At 33.7% G+C, this 20,276-nt stretch overlaps 2 protein-coding genes across 6 annotated transcripts; both read left to right on the top strand.

Annotated features, from left to right (window-relative positions):
* The first annotated feature begins 14 nt into the window (after positions 1–14).
* On the top strand, positions 15–2,639 carry LOC103828727 (ribonucleoside-diphosphate reductase small chain A). 2 transcript variants are annotated; one of them, XM_009104357.3, is made up of 10 exons: positions 15–121; positions 227–430; positions 587–747; positions 832–880; positions 1,270–1,396; positions 1,490–1,555; positions 1,624–1,740; positions 1,808–1,970; positions 2,068–2,138; positions 2,255–2,639. In XM_009104357.3, the coding sequence occupies exons 2-10, from the start codon at positions 268–270 to the stop codon at positions 2,367–2,369; spliced, it is 1,032 nt and encodes a 343-aa protein (XP_009102605.1). In that variant the 5' UTR covers positions 15–121; positions 227–267; the 3' UTR covers positions 2,370–2,639. The 2 variants fall into 2 exon arrangements, with proteins under 2 accessions (XP_009102605.1, XP_033130726.1); XM_033274835.1 differs by lacking the exon at positions 15–121 and having other exon boundaries at positions 131–430; positions 2,227–2,639.
* A 6,168-nt stretch (positions 2,640–8,807) lies between these two features.
* Positions 8,808–19,636, top strand: LOC103828726 (mediator of RNA polymerase II transcription subunit 33A). Of its 4 annotated transcripts, none has more exons than XM_033274403.1 (12): positions 8,808–14,277; positions 14,360–14,494; positions 14,670–15,014; positions 15,128–15,447; positions 15,551–15,642; positions 15,915–16,227; positions 16,333–16,543; positions 16,793–16,907; positions 17,000–17,161; positions 17,234–17,891; positions 17,977–18,183; positions 18,287–19,636. In XM_033274403.1, exons 1-12 carry the CDS (start codon positions 14,006–14,008, stop codon positions 19,402–19,404), a joined length of 3,948 nt encoding a protein of 1,315 aa, XP_033130294.1. In that variant the 5' UTR covers positions 8,808–14,005; the 3' UTR covers positions 19,405–19,636. The 4 variants fall into 4 exon arrangements, with proteins under 4 accessions (XP_033130294.1, XP_033130293.1, XP_009102603.1 ...); XM_033274402.1 differs by having other exon boundaries at positions 8,815–14,277; positions 18,284–19,636; XM_009104355.3 differs by having other exon boundaries at positions 8,824–14,277; positions 14,384–14,494; positions 18,284–19,636.
* The last annotated feature ends 640 nt before the right edge of the window (positions 19,637–20,276 follow it).

Genomic DNA, 20,276 nt, shown 5'->3' with positions numbered 1-20,276 from the left:
TAACTTTCCTTGCTGTTGTGGTTAAAATAATTTTTGCGTTGAGAAGCACGACGGAAGAAGATCACGAGTTTAGTTGATCGCTTTCCGCCATCCAAAGAGACAAAACAAAAACACAAGAGAGGTTTGTTTTCTTGTCGGTTTGTTTACGAGGGTTTTTGTCTTAGGGCTTTTAGGGTTTTTCTCCTTTTTCTTTCTATGTTTCTTATCCTCTGTTTCTCAACCTCAGAGCCCAAACAGAACTGAAGAATAGGAAACAGAGAGAGACGAATGGGTTCGCTCAAGGAAGGTCAAAGAAGAGACTTGGAGGGAGGAGAAGAAGAATCGGAGGAGCCGCTATTAACGGCGCAGAACCAGAGGTTCACTATGTTCCCAATTAGGTACAAGTCGATTTGGGAGATGTATAAGAAGGCTGAGGCCAGCTTCTGGACTGGTTTGTCCTCTCTTTGTTTTCTTTATTTTGAATGGTGCAATTTGATTAAGAAAGCTCACAACTTTGTTAATGCAACTTTAATCATGCCGTGTGTATGTGATTGCTCTGTTTCTCGTAGTGGTTGTTTTATATTTTTTTAATGAATGGGTATTGCAGCTGAAGAAGTTGATCTATCGACGGATGTGCAGCACTGGGAAAAGTTGTCGGATTCAGAGAAACATTTTATCAGCCATGTTCTGGCCTTTTTCGCGGCATCGGATGGGATTGTTTTGGAGAATTTGGCTGCTAGGTTCTTGAATGATGTCCAAGTCCCTGAGGTCAGGATAGATATATATAGACTCTAATCACATACACATGGCATGAACATGATTAGAATTAATATATATTTTGATTTATCTCAGGCTCGTGCTTTCTATGGGTTTCAAATTGCCATGGAGAACATTCATTCTGGTACGCCCTTTTTTGCTAGTAGACAAGTTTGTCAAAGTCTACATCATACTTTTGTGTATTATTTACTTTCATATTCTCTAATGTTTTCAGTTCTGATTCAAACTCTGACATGTCCTTAATTGATGGATGAAAACAAGCCTAGTTTGACAGATAGATAGATTGTACGTTTTCCTAGGGATGCTTCCACTGTTATGTTCTATTGTCATGGTGAATTAACATTAACATCTGAGGACCAAAACCATAAGACTTGCTGTAGCCAGTATCCAGTTTGACCTTTGATATGGTTAAGTTTTTCTAGATTTAGCCGGGTAAACTTCGACCTAGGTTTTGGTCTTGCAAGTTGCTCTATAACTGGTAGCATTGTGGTTTTTACTGTTGGGAAACTTCAGAGATGTACAGCCAACTTCTGGAGACGTTTATAAAGGATTCGCAGGAGAAGGACAGATTGTTCAATGCTATCGAGACCATTCCCTGCATTTCCAACAAGGCTAAATGGTGTTTAGATTGGATTCAAAGGTATCAATCCAACTTCTTGTTTTTGTTGCTCGGATTTATTTTGTCCAAGAAACATCTGTCTAATCAGTATATTATACCATTTGTCTGCTGCAGTCCTATGTCTTTTGCTGTGAGGCTTGTTGCTTTTGCATGCGTCGAAGGAATCTTCTTCTCCGGAAGGTATCTATGTAGCTCTTTATAGCAAGCAGACTTCGAGTATAAGCATTACATGACTTCTTTTTTTACAGCTTCTGTGCCATCTTCTGGCTCAAGAAGAGAGGTCTTATGCCTGGTTTGACTTTCTCAAACGAGCTTATTTCGAGGGACGAGGGGCTCCACTGTGACTTTGCTTGTCTCTTGTACAGGTAAGAATGAGACTCAGGGCCATTTTGGACTATATGATCCATTCACCTTTTATCAAACTTTGTGCAGTTTGCTGCAGAAGCAGCTTCCTGTGGAGAAAGTTTATCAGATTGTTCATGAGGCAGTGGAAATTGAGACAGAGTTTGTCTGCAAGGCCCTTTCATGCGATCTGATTGGAATGAACTCAAACCTCATGAGTCAGTACATACAATTTGTCGCAGACCGTCTTCTGGTATAAGGGATTTAATGTTAATTCTCCCTCTTGTTTACAGCATGAACTGCCTTTTTGTGTCAATCTCATGGATTTGTCTCTCGTTTTTTTTTTGTAGGTTACATTGGGATGTGAAAGGAGATACAAAGCAGATAATCCATTTGACTGGATGGAGTTCATATCTCTCCAGTAAGTAGTTATATCTCTTTTGAATTTCACTCAACTTAAGATGCATTAACCTGATCAAGAACAGTGTTATTTATCTTCATTGGTTAAGTGTGGTTTTTTGCTATTTTATATGACAGAGGGAAGACAAACTTCTTTGAGAAGAGAGTGGGAGAGTATCAGAAGGCATCTGTTATGTCAAGCCTCCAAGAAGGTAATAAGAACTACGAATTCAAGATTGATGAGGACTTTTGAATGAAATTCGCCATTGACTCTGGGAAGGGCTCTCATCTCATTCTTTATGAGTTACTCCAAAATGGGAACAGTGTAGTCGACTAGTAGTAGTAGAAGAAACTTAAAATCACCATTTGTTTTTGTTTTGGCTTAGCAATAGATGTTATGTTACCATTATTTGTGCCTTCTTTAATGTGTAATAATATTACAATCTTAGTTAATATATAACTGAAATACTAAGAAATATTTTCAACTAAAATGGTGAGATATCATTGTTATTTGTTGTTAACATGTTTCAATGGTTTTGTCAATCAATGTCTTCAATTACTAGTTTGGTAGCAATAATAATTAAACACGTTTACAATGCATTAATGAAACTGAAACAAAGTTTAACAACAAAAGCAATGGTATTATTAGGACTTGGACATATACTATTAGTTTCTATAAATATCTGAAATAATGAATTGATATATAGTCGCGAGCAAGTTATGACTTCCAATGCAAGAAGCCAACATATGTGGCGGTGTCGTTTATCAATCTGGCTCACCATGTGACAGTGAAAACCGTATTAATAAATTAATTAACATACCACCAACAATTATTATAGTCCAAACACTCCAATTCGTTGGAGAAACATGGAATAATTTATATTATATGGTGCGGCTTAGCTGTATACTTTAAGAAAACTCTACAACCCCATTGACATTTTTTTAAAAACTCCCACTTGGCCAACCTTTATAAAGTCTTTGTTTATCATCCTTTATTATCCGATGCAGTCTATCAAAAGTTTTCGGCTAAAAATTATAGCATTTATCTGTTTGTATTCGTTTTTTCTTTTGTCATCTATCTCTGTTTTAATTCGTTTAGAAGTAAAATTATTTATCTCCAACAAAACTATAGGTTATCAGACTAATAATAATAATAATAATTATTATTATTATTATTATTATTATTATTATTATTATTATTATTATTATTATTATTATTACATGTTATTTATTCTCTGTTCTATAAATATTATTTAAATTTATTGATATTCAATCATACAATTTAGTAGTAAATTTGATTTTAAAGGGAATTTTAACGAAATTTAAAAGTATTACATATTATATACAAACACATAAATTGATACAAATTTACCATCTATAGTTACTAATTAAAATATAATTAAAATTTACTAAATTTTACAAATCATATATTAACTTAAAAATCAAATAAAATCTGTAAATGAATAATATTGTGGATGATTGGTTATAATTTTTTTTAATATAGTTATATCTGATGTAAATGCAAGAATTACATGAGAAAAAAACATTTATACAGTAATATGTTTTTTGTAAACTTTACTAAATAATTCTGTTGAAAATAGGTCTTCTAGAGTCATTTCTTTATTTGTTGGTGTGTTTTTAAAAATTAAAAAAGTATGATTATTAACTTTTATAGTTATATTAAAAAATTAAAAATAAATAGACTTACTGCAGTTTAATTAATCGATCATTATATTATGTTAGTCTTTTAGATATTTAAATTACTTCCTTATTAGTTACTATAAAATAGTAATATTTATTTTTAGGATTACTTGGTCCAACTAACTCATCTATACTATTAAAAGGGAAGGAGTCCCAAAAAATCTACTTATGAAAAGTTGTTAGACCTATTCATTAAACTTAGCTATTTTTTTAGCCTCACCTTATATTTCTCTAATTATACACTAATCAATTATCTTATATTTCTCTCACTATAAACTAACCAATGCTCTTATTTAATACTCAACTTACTATAATACACCAAAGATTTATACATCAATATTATTAATTCAGAATCATTGATATATTTCACTCTTACTTTTCCTTGAAATATTACTTTTGTGCCACTAAACCTATTAAGAAAAACAGATTATTTTATAACTGATTTAATAATCATACAACCCATGATCATTTTTCTTTAATAAAAATATTTGGATTTATTGGTAATTAAAGTCTGAACAATACCATACTTTTAATTCATATTAAATGTTTTATGACCCAAACTAACATAAAAACATGATGCAAGTACGGTTAACAGAAAGTTAAAAAACATGATACCATTCGACGGTCAAAACATATTAACTTCCAATTACGATTAGAGAAATACTTCACAGTATAACAACAAGCTTAATTATATTTCAAAATTATAGCTTTTTCTTTGAAAACCTTCCTAGGTCATTTTTGTGATGAATATCTTTTACAACTGGGTTTATTAGGAGAAAGGGTTTTGTATAAATATTTTCTCAGGAAATTATAGCATTTTTAGAATGTTTTTTTATGTTTAAATAAAATATATTATTTATTTTTAACATTTATAGGTAACCCAACTATACTCAACTTAATAATAATTTTATTTCTAAAACTCAAAAATTTAATCTTAATATAGTCATTATAAAACCTATAAACTAGAATGTATAACATAAAAAAATGTAGTTTATTCAATTTTATATCTTAGTAAAATTTATATGAGAAATTTAATCAAATTTTAAAAAATATTATCATGTTATTTTAGATTTTTACCATGTCATGTGGTATAGATTCACGAGTTAATATGGGTTTTAGATTTTAAAGGATTTTAAATAATAGATTTTTATTAAATTGAAACTAGATTATATATGGTGACTGCGTTTACTGGTTTGACTGTGGATACCACTTATTAGTGTTTTAGTTCCTTTTAGTAGAAAATTAGACTGAATGTTGAGGACTTATTAAGATATTTTTTCTAATATTTGAAAAACATGTTTGAGTAATTTGTTTTTATTGGATAATTCAGCTTATAAATAGTATATTTAAGATATTTGGTTATTTAGAAATTACATATAATTAATATTTGTAGGTATATAATTTATATTTTAAAAATTCAGGTATCTATTTATCTTGGTTCTATATATATATGATATGTTCGGTTATTTATAAATTTTGGTTCAAGTTTGGTTTCATTTTTTCAATTTGATACGGGTTGATTATTCGGTTCCGAATAATATGGCCAAACTTATAAACTATCTTATATAAAAATTTATATTAAAAATTATTAAATTCAAAAAATAAATCCGCGCTTTCTAAGCGCGGGTCAAAATCTAGTTCTATATTTATAGAGACAGATAAGAACAAAACAACACCTAACTATATCAACAAATATTTGTACTATTATTTGCGAAGTAAATTTTAACAACGGAGTTCTCACGTTGAAAGTTAAAACTGTTAATATCTATAATATCCTTAATAAATTTTATATATAATTAATTATATAAAAAACGAATTTTTATTAATAATATTAACTTTTTTTTAAAATAATATAATTCTTATATATTGTGTTGTTATCTTAAAACATATTTTTCAATTATAAATTTTAAAATAAAATATAAAACAATTATAATAAATTTAGTGGTTAAAGTTAATGTTATCTTTAATAAATTTTAATTAAACATATATATTTAATTATCAATGTTATATTTAATAAATTTTAATTAAACATATATATTTAATTTGATTTTTGTCATATATATATATATGTGTTTGATTTAATTTCTTTGAAAATATAAATAATAAGTTATTATGCTTGTTTGACCAAAAAAAAAAGAAGTTATTATGCTTGTTTTTGAGTTAATAAAAAATAAACTAATAAATATTTATAAAACGATTAAGCCCACATATGCGGACAAGACACCTAGTTGTAACAAACAAATGATCAATAAGTAAATCTTGGATCATGGGAGGAAAAATACAACGAAAATTGATAAAATTGGTGTAAAGATGGGAAGGTGGGCAGTCTAAATCTGAAACCACAAACGCCATCGTTTTCAGACAGCTGGACAGAAAGACAAAAGAACATGAACGTCACTATTGTGACTAGTGTTTGTATGTGTGTGTGCTCACCAACCAAGATATGATTCTTACTCGAAGGAGACATCAACCAAACAACCCTTTAGTTAACAGAATCAAAAGGGACTTTTTGTTTTGGGTCCGATCCACTTATCTCCCTGAAACAGTTTTGGAGATTTGACTAATACTAATCAGAACTAATTATCGTGTTTCGTTTTTCTCCAACATGTTATTTATGATTAACAAGCTGCCCTTTCTTGATCTAAATCTTGATTAGCATCTTTACCCTCTGATCATTTGAAAAAAAAAACGATTAAAAATGTAGATTAATTTGTTGGCTTTAAAAGTAAAACAGCCAAATACAAGTGCCCAATAAATAAACTATTGGTTTAGACTCCCTAAAAATGTATCATGTTTTAAGGTGAGTTAACAATATATAACAAGTTCTAATAATAAAAATATTTGCGCATTCAAGTTTATAAAATATGATGGTAGTTTGTTGAACAGTGGACCAGTAAGGTATAAAACATTGCTTGATTTTGTGCTTTCACAAAAAGGTAACTAGAGATACATGCTGCATTTCCATTCGAGATGTCAATTGATTAAAGCAAACGATAGGACTTTCATTATCTTCAATTAGAAACTGACCGTGATGGACCATCCCCAACCTCCACTAACAACATCTTCACCTACTCCTAACCACTAATCCAATTATCTTCTTTTTCATTCTTTTTTCTGTCAATATTATCCTATTTCTGTTTTTTTTTACTATCAACAAATACAATCACTTTGTTAACCCTATTTAAAGAAAAATACAACAATCTCATGTTATATCTGATGTATTAAAATATAAGCATTATATGAAATTAACCTTTTTAACATGTATTATAGATTTAGTTCGCTTATGCAAATCATAAAATACTAATTGTTTTTTTTTTTACATATAGACAAGTTTATCAGTAGGTAGACTATTATTAGCGCCATGTATATTAGACAAAAAATGCATTTTGATTTTGAGATTAGAGTTTGGAAAAATTCATAGATTCCAATGATTCATGCTCGGCCAGCTCGGCCTAGTATTCCGGTAATCCACACAAGGGTGACGTTAGTGACTTTATTCATAATAAGTCTAAAGAATGGGATGTGAAAATGCTGGAGAATGTAATCGTATCAGATGATATACTACTACTTATTCGGAGTTTGGCTGTAAGTCAATCCCTTGAAGATGATAAGTTTTGGTAATGTTATACAAAAGTGGTATACTGTAAAATCAAGATATTGGGTGGTTAGCAATATTCTAAATCACAAACATAAGGCTATATTAATAGAGTCTAACATCACTAAGCTCAAGTTTTTTCTTAGAAAATTAATGTTCCTCTGAAAATATGTCATCTTATATGGCTGATTGTAACATGATATATAGAGCTAAAAACTGATATGTCGTCCTATGCGATGTGATAATCATTGTCTTAGATGTAAGAATATAGATGAATTTGTAAATCATGATATTTTTGAATGTCCACTAGCTTTACAACCTTAGGAATTATCATATACACAATCATGTCCATCATTTTTTTTTTTAAATGTTTATACCAACTTGGACTATTTGTTTTGGCGGAAAAACCATATTGAAGACTTGGAGTTGGATAGAAATTTTTTATCCACATATAATATGATATTTACAGAGAGCCCAAAATGATAAATTATTTAAAAGAATCACAAGAGATCCTTTAGAACTAGTAAGGCACATAGAAGATGAATGCCACATTTGGTTTGACTCAAATACAATAGACATAGCAGAGGTACAATCACTACATCATCCAGTAACTGCTAAAGATGCATGTAAGCTTGCAGAACATTTGTATGGTGGATAGATCATGAATCGTAGTTCAGTGGATGGTTTGAAAACATTTTTCTTGATATGACCAACTTGTGAGAATAAGGAACCAAAAGAGGTGCATGTCATTTCTGGATATGAAGCTGTAAGCACTTTTAAGAAAAATAAAGTATGTTACAATACTAAATCTGTCAACATTTTTGAACGGACTGAAATGATTTGATTTCAATGATTTCTAATTGACAGTGTAGAACCTAAAATCTACACAAAGTATTTGATAGTGATCGGAGTTTGATTTAGGGAAGACAAATGATGTAGGCAACGATATCTTTAGAACACAAACGATGTTAAATAGTTTCCAGTAGGTGAAAATGGACTTTATTGATGACTAAGATCGAATACAATGAATTGAACTAGATCGAGTGATACAAATGAGATCGGTAAAGAAAGAATCTAAAAGGTGGGAAGACAGTAAGGTCGATATGGATGTGTAGCTCTCTCTAGGGTTTTCAACGTGTCATCTTCTGTGTTTCTTCTTCTTCCTTTATAGTGAGTCGACCTCGAGATCTTCGTGGTGGCTCCGACATCTTTGTCTCTTGTTGCGCGATCCCCACGATCTCGGCGACTTCCTCTCGAGCTCGTGTTCTTGCTATGGGCTCAGGCCCTTTAAGGCACATGCCTTTGATCGAGGCCCATTATGGTATTGACCAAAATTGGGTCCAACAGACAGCATGACCCAAATTTTCAATGGACCTGGAGAAGTTAACAATTCTAAGAGAAAGATTCCAAGATTTCAAGATTGTTTACCAACCTTGAGTACAAAACATGATTGTGGATTCCATTAGTCATATATTTTTAGCTTAAATAATATAATAGCCTTTTGATGTCAAAAAACTTTAATTTAACATATTATTTACAAATATGCCCTTAATTTTTTAATACTTTCATTAAGTATAATAATATTAAATCTACGTCTAACAAATTTATACATAATATTTTTTAATATTTTTTTTTAAAAAAATATATGTTTTAAAAATAATTTATTAAATCTAAATTATTTTTTTGATTAAATTCTATATTGATTAATCAAAGAATAATGGGCATTTACAAATGGAAAGTTGGATTTAGATAAAAACTGAGCTAAAAGAAATTGACCACCTAATCAATATAACATCGCGAATACACCTCAAACCAGCGAGGAAGCACACCTTCCAGCTTATGGGTGCCCTTGTACTTCAAAGAGCAAATCCTATTCCTGATAGCTTTATCAATGCGACAAATCATGGTTTCCGTTGTCAACCAAACTCCCTGATGCCTTCTCAAGTTTCTTTCTTGCCAAGTGGTATACATAGTAGTGTGAAAGACCATCTTAAGCGGAATAACATTTGTTTCGACGCTGTCGCTTCAGAGAAGCCACCATGATGGACCAGTCCGGAGAAGCTGTAGAGCCGAGCAAAGTGGTTGTTAGAGTAGTCCAACGAAAAATTGTATGAAACTATATATTTAATGTAATTCAATTTTATATTAAATTATTGTTTAAAATAACAAAAACTATTATTACTAAAAAATTTGATCAATAACCAAAACTAAAAATTGTATGAAACTATATATTTAAGAAAAAAAAATTGTCAAGAGAAATAGTAACTATCATATACATAAACAAGATGTTATTTTTAAATCAAAAAGGTTTTGTCACGTTCTAATAGTTGATATTATAATATTTTACAATATAAAATTCAACATAGTGAACATGTTATACTTTTAAAATCAATTTTTTTTTTATCTCAAATAAGACTAAATATGTTTATTACAAAAATTGAAAACCAAACTAATTTTACATATATTAAAAATGAATAAACATATGTATATATATATATATATATATTATTTCACTAAAATTTTGTATATATAGTCTCACACTATAAAAGAACTTTATTTTATATTAAACTATATTTTTTTTTCTATCTCGTTGATACTTCATATTGATGCTGAAAACTTCAAGAGATATTTTTATTTATCATTAGTTAGTGAGAAATAATCAAAATATAGTTAGAATTATTGTTAATTGGAAATTATCTCAATACATCTTGAATCATTTTTATCTATACCAAAATATTACTTTTATGAAACTTTAAAAATATCTTTGTTTCCTATTAATCAGTGGTGAATAATCAAAATATAGCTAAAATTATTGCTATTGAGAATGATCAAAATTATTTAATTTATTATTAATTAAAATATTTCTTGATTATATTATTAATATAAAACACAATGAACACAATTTTTTAAAAAAGGAAAATTAGTACTTTTACTAACGAATTTTGTATAAAAAAATAGAAATCACGTGATATAAAAGTGCCGGTAAGAGATTTATCTTTTTTTTTAATAATCGGTAGGTGATCCGGGCCTACTAATCCTCCCAGACCAAGCGTAGCAGTTGGTAATACCGAGACACGACGTAAACATGCCATTCCAACAAGAATCTAGGGGTACAATGGAATAGACTCCAAACGTTAAACCACTTTCCCAATGCACCATCCCAATGTACCGTTATCTCTTCCTTTTGTGATATATGTTGGTTTACCCTTATCTATGTTTTCTGTTTCTTTTGTTTGAGGGTTGTATTGAAAGTCATCTACCTTTATAGCTTGTGTGTTTAGAATGTGTTCTTATACTTATGATGTTCAGTTTATATGCTGGTTTCTACTCTTTCTTTGTTTGGATCTAGTTTTAGGGAATTTCAACGTATACATCAGTTTAGTTTATCAATCTTGTAATTTATCTTTGATTTGTTTCTTAAGTTAAATAAAATTTACAGAGAAAACAGTGTCAGTAAGAAATATCTCGGTTACAAAAAAATGGTATCGGAGTTTGAAATTCCTTGACCCACTAAATAAAATCCTCGTATGCAATGGTTCTTTAAAAGTTTCAATTAAAAAATGAAAGGCTGGTACTTGAATCTAACCATTTACCTACCTGATAAACACCAAGGTTTGGATCTAGAGATGATCTTGTCCCATTTGTTTATAGAATAAACTATAAAGAGAATATAAAAGCTGGATTCATGTGGGTCACATCCATCATTTATCGTGTTCTTCAATTCACCAACCACAGGTTCGCATCTTTTGTACTTTCTTTCTGATTAAAATCTTCCAGTACAACTTCTTTTATAAAAAGATATATTTAAAGCTTTTTAAATTTTATGTATATATGATGGCATACAAAGATTGGATATTAATATATACAGTCTCATAAAATTGTTTATCAAAATGCGTTTAATTTTAATAAAAAAGACACACACAAGTCCAACTTAAATGTTATACTTTGTTCAATCGACACAGATTTCTTAACCAATAAATCAGGTTTTATGTTCATAATATTTTTTTTTTGATAAATAGGTACGGTCGGTTCCGGGAAAAACGCATTTATTACTACTAAATAGACTAGTTCGAAAGCATACCACACGGCCTGATCAAAATTTGAATATCTTTCAACTATTGCTAGGAGGTGAATCGATCATCTGTTACGATCTACTCATGTAAACCAGTTAAACCGAAACTCAAGCTCAAACTAATCAAATAGTGATAATTTAGTTTATATTGTAAATCAAATCAATAACTAATATGAGTACACACCAATTCCCAAGAGACTACTATAAAACTACCACCACTTGGTTTTGTAATATGTTTTTGAAGCAAAATGAGTTAAATTAGTTCTTTAACTCTCGCCAGTACTTAGCTACGTGACTTGAAATGTTTTTCTTCTTTTAAAGTTCTCAGTTCATAAATTTTATATCAACTTTATATTATTTTCAAGTAATTAAATCTTTAGGTCTTATCCTCGTCTAACCAATATCAGGATATAATGTTTAATGAATTTGAAAATGGTCAAGCATGTGCACATCTATGATCCAGTACTAATAATATCATGAAGGATTACAAAAATCCATTTGGTTTATAAGTTGTATATTTAGCCTATGTGAACTATAGACCTAACATGTGTTGTCTCTAGACTAATTCTGTTTTTCTTTTTTTCTTTTGCAGCAAACGACTATTCTATTAATCAAACTTGAAGTGACATTGATAACCAGACCGGAATATAACAACCAATAACACAAAGAGATTTATGAAAAGAACGGACATTCCTAACTAACAAATGAACAATTTCATTTTGCATCCTTGGGAAGTAGCTGATCCTGAAATCCGAAAAACACATATGGAGAATTTGAATGACCTCCAGCTCAGTTGAGAATTTGGCCAAGCTTGTGGGTTCATTATCATTGCAATCATGTCCTTGCAATCTGTCCTAAATCTTTGACAGGTCGAATGATGTAGCATACTCTCCATTGTCCATTTTAGCGCTTCCAGTTTCGAATATAATGTTGTCTCACGCCTTCTTAAATTATGTGTCCCATAAATTGGATCTTCCCCATGCTATCTTTCCAAACTCATCCAATTTCACTAAATTGATGTGTGGAATAAGATACTGAAAATTGAAAACCAATATAGTGGCAATGATTTTTTTTTATTTTTTTTACTGGCAACGATTTCTGTTTTTTTTTGTTTTGGTGTTCCAGTAAACAAAATTTACTACATTTTTATATGTGTGATCGAAACATGGTAAGACCCATATACATTTGGTAACATATTATCATTTACACGAACATTTAAATTACTATGCAAATTTGTGTTCCTGTTATACAATTTTACTTTATTATCTTAAGACTCCACAACACTATTCGATGTGTCACTTATTTTTGTTATCATCTATAAAATTATCATATCTAAATATAAGCTAGTGAAAACCAACATAGTGGCAACGATTTTTTTTTAGAGGCAACTATTTTTACCAATTTAACTATCGTTTGTATATTTGAATAAAATTCAGGCAAACCCACTTAAAACCTCCTAAAATACTGGCTTTTCAAAATGTCATGGATAAGTTTTTCATCTTTATAAATAAAGTTAGATGCATTTAAATCATATTGTTGTCCAGTCTTTATCACTCTATAAGTTCTGACTATACCATATGTTGAAAATGTAAGATCCATAGAACATGGGTAATGCTTTTTTTTCCTTGGCAACAAATGGTAATGTTTATCCACTAGACGCATAACCAAAGCTGGAAATTTTGACTAAAATGGAATTTTCTTGCATCATTACATGAAAGCTCTTCTTGCACTAGTCTTTCATGCAAATTTGCCCCCAAAAGTCATACTTCAGAATCATTATCACTTTGTAACCCACCTCTTAATTAGCACCATCTATCTAAACTTATTAGTGTCAAAATAGTGATTGACTCTTAAAAAAGTTTCTTTGGTTAGATAAACTTTCAAAGGTCATTAAATTTTATTACATATTTCATTTATTCATAAAATTTATATGTAGTCCCATAATGATAAGGGAATATCAATATTTGGTTCCCATATCATTTTTAAACTAAAATTTTCAAATATTAAACAGTTTCACAAAATAAATCAAGATTTAGCGAATAATATTTTAAAACACTGGTTTATATACATATTACGAAATATGAAAATTTTCATAAGGTATCTCTACAGCCAACAATTTTATTTGTTTTATAAAAAAATTTACATATAACATTTGAAGCTTTTATTTACTGAACATTCTATAGATTTTCTGCGCAAATCTATACACTAATTAATAATTAAATGCATATTCAGAAACTAAAATTTTCCAATGTAAAAATATTAATAAAATTTTAATAAAGTCACTAGGCTTGGAGGTTGCACAGACTGGGACGTTCACACACACACGCACCAAGTCTGAATCTGTCATCTCTCTTTCTCAAACTGAAGAGGGACTATTCAGTCATTTTGAAGGCGCGTCCACACAGTTACTTACACACACACACACAAACTCTCTTTTGGCAAATCAAATCTGAGAGAAAGAGTTTCCGTGTTTTGTCTTTTAACCGCCCTCTCTCCCTCACAGTGAGATTGATCGGAAAAGATGGTGGTTCCCGGACGGAGAACCGTCTGGGACGGAGTAATCGAGCTGACCAAGATGGCTCAAGAACAGTGCGTCGATGCTCGTCTCTGGGCTTCCCATTTATCAGCGAGTTTAAAACCCTTCGTTGAGTTCCCGTCAACGGAGCTAGCGGAGGTTCTCGTCTCGTACATTTGCTGGGATAACAACCTCCCTCTTCTCTGGAAGTTCCTTGAGAGAGCTATGTCTTTGAACCTTGTCTCTCCTCTCGTCCTTCTTGCTCTCCTCGCTCACAGGTTTCTCTTTTCAATCTTATCTAAACTCAATCTTGGTTTTCTGACAAATCCTCATGTTAAAGCTTTGATCTTTATTGTATAGTTCATCTTTGGTTTCTTCTTGCAGAGTTGTTCCTAACCGGTCTACTCAATCAGCGGCTTATAGGATTTACTTGGAGCTTCTTAAGAGAAATATTTTCAGGATTAAAGATCATATTACTGGACCTCACTATGAGAAGTGAGACTTATTGATTCATACTTTGCTTTGCTACTACTGTTTCATTAGTATGTTTGGTTTCTGTTGGAGATCTTACCATCTTGTCTGATCTTGGACTTGTTTAGTCAACATGGTTGGATCCTAGAAGAAATGGAAATATAGATTTGGTAATTTATCTTCCTTCTTCTTTGCACAGTGTCATGGATTCAGTAGCCAACATTCTTCGTCTTCCAGAGTTATTTCGTCTGGAAACAAGCAAACCTGGTGTACTTTTAGTAGAGTTTGTCTTTAAGATGGTGTCTCTGCTGCTAGATGCATGCTTAAGGGATGAAGGTTTGATAGAGCCAAGCCAAGACTCGAGTTCCCAGTGGCTGATCAAGTCTCAAGATATGGAAATTGATGCTCCTGAGAGATATAACGAAAAGAACGGATCTCACGAGAAGTTACAGACTTTAAACACCATCATGGCTATTGAGATGGTTGCAGAGTTCCTCAGAAATACAGTGATCTCCAGAGTACTGTACTTGGTGTCCTCCAACAGGTATGCATAACAGTTAATCTCAAATCATATCCACAATGATTAGTCATGAGAGTAAAGCTTGGTTCATCATCATCATTTTGTGTTATATGTTTGCGATCCATTTTTTTTTGTAGGGCTTCAAATTGGCATGAGTTTGTTAGGAGAGTACAGGTGCTTGGAGAAAATTCAATGGCCTTAAGGAGTTCAAAGGTTCTGAGTTCTGGGGATCTATTGCAGTTGATTTCGAATAGAAGATTTGGGTATTCTGACGACAGCAAAGTAGTTTCATTACGCAAATCCAATGCAATTGTGGATTTTGGATCTCTAGCTTCTTTTGCTGGCTTATGCCATGGAGCAAGTCTCTCTTCACTCTGGCTTCCTCTTGATTTGGTGTTTGAAGATGCTATGGATGGATATCAAGTAAACCCAACTAGTGCTATTGAAATCATTACTGGTATTTTGCAGACTCCATCTTTTCTTTCACTTGTGGCTTTAAGTACTGAGGAGATATCTCCCAAGTTTGTAATGAAATGACTCAAGAAAATCATATTTTTCAGGTCTAGCTAAAACACTTAAAGAAATTAATGGGAGCACTTGGCATGACACCTTCTTGGGTCTTTGGATAGCAGCTCTCCGACTTGTTCAAAGGGTTAGTCTAATCTCTCTTACTCTTTGGTTTCATCACCACTTGGTCACTAAGAAAATGCATTTGCTCTTGCTTGCAAATTCTACTTACACTGTGTTTTTGTGATCATTCCCAAAACTTTCTTTACCTAAAGCTCATTCCTGTAGTTTCAGAGACCTTTCTTACTCACTTGGTCCTGAGTTAACTAGGCTAGATTGAAAGATGTGTCGTTTGGTTGTTAGACTGTCATCTCATGATGGCTCGTCTGATTTTCTTGCCCTTCTTTTTACTTCCAGGAAAGGGATCCTATTGAAGGACCTATTCCTCGACTGGACACAAGGCTGTGCATGTCATTATGTATTGTACCTCTCGTGGTCGCAAATCTTATTGAAGAGGGAGAGAATGAATTTGTCATGGAAAAGCTGCGAGATGATCTTATTACAAGTTTGCAGGTCCTTGGTGAATTCCCTGGGTTGCTGGCTCCTCCCCAGTGCGTTGTTTCTGCTGCTAACAAGGCTGCCACAAAAGTAATCATGTTTTTGTCAGGTGGAAATGTTGGGAAGTCATGTTCTGATGTCATAAACATGAAGGACATGCCTATCAACTGCTGTAAGTCAGCAAAAGTTTGCTCTGTTAATGTCTCTAACTTGTCTTTTATTTGTTGATGTTGTAGCTCTCTTTCTTACCTAACCTATTTGTATGTACATGTCGTAGCTGGAAACATGCGCCATCTGATAGTAGAGGCTTGTATTGCAAGAAACATACTGGATACATCGGCCTACTCATGGGCTGGCTATGTTAATGGTCGAATCAACCAAATACCTCATAACCTTCCGAGTGAAGTACCTTGCTGGTCGTCATTTGTGAAAGGGGCTCCTCTAAATGCTGCAATGGTGAATGCATTAGTTTCAGTTCCGGCTTCAAGGTAGAATGAATTCTTATTTCCTTTTTTTGTTTCTTGTTGCTCGATTAGCTGTACACAATCTTCATCCACAGTCTTCCCTGCAAATCTTGACCAGTTTCAAAGCCTTAATGCATTGTAGTTTGACTTAAGTTCTGTCTTTTCGTCAGTGATCTCCTTTTGTTTCTTAGCCAGGAATAGTAAGATGGTCTTTTTGTTTTAATTTACTGAGAGTAAAGCAACTGAAATTTAAGCTCATGAATTTGATGGAAGCTTAGTAGAGATCGAGAAAGTATATGAGGTGGCAGTCAAAGGATCGGATGATGAGAAGATATCTGCTGCTACAGTGCTTTGTGGGGCATCTCTCACACGGGGTTGGAACATACAGGTTAGCGTTTACATCCACCGCTGAAAATCCCGTTGAGTTTACACCTTGACTACACTAGTTTGCTTCATCTGTTTCTCTTCTTCAATGTACAGGAACACACTGTTGAGTTTCTTACAAGATTACTATCCCCACCCGTTCCAGCAGATTATTCCGCGGCTGAAAGTCACTTGATTGGTTATGCCTGCATGCTCAATGTTGTTATTTTTGGGATAGGATCTGTTGACAGCATTCAGATCTTCTCTTTACATGGCATGGTAAGTAGGTTATGCTTCAAGTTTTATTTTGAATTGATATACAATATGTGTTTTTGATGACTACTTTTTTAGGTTCCGCAACTTGCTTGCTCACTAATGCCGATCTGTGAAGCGTTTGGATCATACACCCCAAGTGTATCCTGGACTCTTCCTTCTGGAGAAGAAATCTCAGCATATTCTGTTTTCTCAAATGCTTTCACTCTTCTCTTAAAGCTCTGGAGATTCAATCATCCTCCAATTGAGCATGGTGTAGGAGATGTGCCCACAGTTGGATCCCAACTCACTCCTGAACATCTTCTTTCAGTGCGTAACTCTCATCTCGTTTCCTCGGAGACTCTTAACAGAGACCGAAACAGGAAGAGACTTTCAGAAGTTGCAAGGTCAGCATCTAGCCAGCCCGTGTTTGTTGACTCCTTCCCCAAGCTGAAGATCTGGTATAGGCAGCACCAGAGATGCATAGCGTCCACGTTATCTGGACTTACACCTGGATCTCCTGTCCACCAGACAGTTGAAGCACTTCTCAACATGATGTTCAGAAAGGTCAGGGGAAGTCAGACATTAAATCCAGTTAATTCCGGCACAAGCAGTTCCTCGGGAGCTGCTAGTGAAGATATCATTCCGAGACCTGAGTTTCCTGCTTGGGATATCCTCAAAGCCGTTCCATATGTTGTAGATGCTGCTTTAACAGCTTGTACTCATGGAAGGCTTTCTCCCCGTGAGTTAGCAACAGGTTTGTGTCCTGTGCCTTCTTTTGTTTTATTGTTACCCCAGAGAGATAGACGAATAAGAGATGTCTGACTGTGTTGTTCTTTCAGGTCTGAAAGATTTAACAGATTTTCTCCCGGCATCATTAGCAACGATAGTAAGCTACTTCTCGGCTGAGGTGAGTAGAGGTGTTTGGAAGCCAGTATTCATGAACGGCATGGATTGGCCAAATCCTGCTGCAAATCTATCCAACGTTGAGGAGTTTATAAAGAAAATTCTCGCAACAACAGGCGTTGACATCCCTAGCCTTGCTCCAGGTAAAAACTATGCAACATGTTTAACCAACGAGTTGCTTTACCTGTCTAGATTTGTCACACTTGTCTTTTGAACTTATGGTTGGTTCTTGCTGTGTTATAGCAGGAGGGAGTTCTCCGGCAACGCTTCCTTTACCTCTAGCGGCTTTTGTAAGCCTAACTATTACTTACAAAATCGACAAAGCTTCAGAGCGGTTTCTCAATCTGGCTGGTCCAGCTCTGGAGTGCTTGGCTGCAGGCTGCCCTTGGCCTTGCATGCCCATTGTAGCTTCCTTGTGGACCCAAAAGGCGAAACGTTGGTTTGACTTCCTTGTTTTCTCTGCTTCCCGCACCGTCTTTCTTCACAACCCAGACGCTGTGGTTCAGCTCCTCAGAAACTGCTTCAGTGCCACTCTCGGATTAAACGCTGCACCCATGTCAAATGATGGTGGTGTTGGAGCTCTTCTTGGCCATGGGTTTGGCTCTCATTTCTACGGAGGGATCTCTCCTGTAGCACCAGGGATTCTCTATCTCCGCATGTACCGTGCTCTCAGAGATACCGTCTCTGTGACGGAAGAGATTTTCTCCCTCCTGATACATTCCGTGGAGGATATTGCACAGAACAGGCTCTCAAAGGAGAATCTGAAAAGGCTGAAGACAGTGAAGAACGGATCAAGATATGGACAAAGCTCACTAGCAACGGCAATGACTCAAGTCAAGCTTGCTGCTTCGCTTAGTGCATCATTGGTATGGCTAACCGGCGGGTTAGGTGTGGTCCACCTACTCATCAAAGAAACCATCCCGTCTTGGTTCTTATCGGTTGACAAGTCAGACCAAGAACAAAGACCATCGGATCTAGTTGCAGAGCTAAGAGGGCATGCCCTTGCCTACTTTGTGGTCCTGTGTGGAGCATTCGCTTGGGGCGTGGACTCAAGATCAGCTGCATCAAAACGCCGCCAAGGGATCTTGGGAAGCCACTTGCAGTTCCTCGCGAATGCCTTGGACGGTAAAATATCAGTGGGATGCGAGACAGCAACTTGGCGGGCTTATGTCTCCGGTTTGGTGAGTCTAATGGTGAGCTGTTTGCCACGTTGGGTGGCAGAGATAGATGCAGAAGTGTTGAAGAGTCTGAGCAACGGACTGAGACAGTGGGGGAAAGATGAGCTGGCGATTTTGTTGCTATCTATGGGAGGCGTTGAAACAATGGGAGATGCAGTTGATTTCATCATTCATTTGCGTTCCTAACTTCTAAGAGTTTTGATCTCTTCCAGGTTTCAGATAGTTTTTTAGTTGATTTGCTTGATGGTAGATGTTTTGCTTAGTGCTGCTTCCTTTTTGTGCCTTGTCCTCTAGCTGTAGCATAGTGTGATGAATCTAACAAGCATGTATAGGGAATGGAAAAAAGACAAATCTTGTAAAGAAATAAGATTTTTTTCTGGCAAGATTGTTGAGTCTGCAATTTGCATTCTGATCTCCCTCTCCTTCTGTCTATTGCTACAATGCAGTTAAAAAAAAACAGAGGTTTTGTGTTATTTGCTACATTGTTTCTAAAAGTTAGGAAACAAGACAGCATCCTCGAAACAATCCTGGTACAATATTTTTATTCTTTCTCTCATCAACTACAAGCACAGCTGGGATAGCAAATAGCAATAGAGTGCCTCAAGTCCGCATCCGAGGGAGAGGGATGCTCTCTCCTCTATTTGAAGACATTGGCATAAACCTCCATGATCAAGCACCATTACCACAAAGAGGCTAACTAAGAGAATTTGGTGCTTACCAAGTCCATCACTGGCGGCTTTGAGCATCCGTGATCTTACCTCCACTTCTACCTCACAAAATTCCAAACCCTTGTTTTGCATCAGAACACGCACATTCGGACTTTCATATATGTATGTCAAGTAAATGTCAAGAATCATATGTAACCGTGAACGTCTAGTTCCACATGGTTTTATCCGTTAAAATAACATTAATATATTTGTAATCATATGATTGACTGTTGACATTAAATAAAATTAGTTACATTCAATTTATAATTAACAGAAAGTTATAATCTAATATGAAATTTTATATTAACAAAAATCTTTTGATCTTAAACTTATATTTTCTACACAATTTTA

The sequence above is a fragment of the Brassica rapa genome, chromosome A07 (genome assembly GCF_000309985.2).
Source record: "Brassica rapa cultivar Chiifu-401-42 chromosome A07, CAAS_Brap_v3.01, whole genome shotgun sequence".
In the NCBI taxonomy this organism is placed as follows: Eukaryota; Viridiplantae; Streptophyta; class Magnoliopsida; order Brassicales; family Brassicaceae; genus Brassica; species Brassica rapa.
Note: the sequence above shows the minus strand (reverse complement) of the source record. Positions and strands in the feature narration are given on the sequence as shown.

Coding starts and splice junctions, on each gene's coding strand:
- LOC103828727 (XM_009104357.3), top strand. CDS start 268: ATGGGTTCGCTCAAGGAAGGTCAAAGAAGAGACTTGGAGGGAGGAGAA. Junction 1,741..1,807: donor TTTGCTTGTCTCTTGTACAG/GTAAGAATGAGA, acceptor AACTTTGTGCAG/TTTGCTGCAGAAGCAGCTTC. Junction 1,971..2,067: donor TTGTCGCAGACCGTCTTCTG/GTATAAGGGATT, acceptor TTTTTTTTGTAG/GTTACATTGGGATGTGAAAG.
- LOC103828726 (XM_033274402.1), top strand. CDS start 14,006: ATGGTGGTTCCCGGACGGAGAACCGTCTGGGACGGAGTAATCGAGCTG. Junction 14,495..14,669: donor ACTGGACCTCACTATGAGAA/GTGAGACTTATT, acceptor TTCTTTGCACAG/TGTCATGGATTCAGTAGCCA. Junction 17,162..17,233: donor TCTTCTCTTTACATGGCATG/GTAAGTAGGTTA, acceptor CTACTTTTTTAG/GTTCCGCAACTTGCTTGCTC.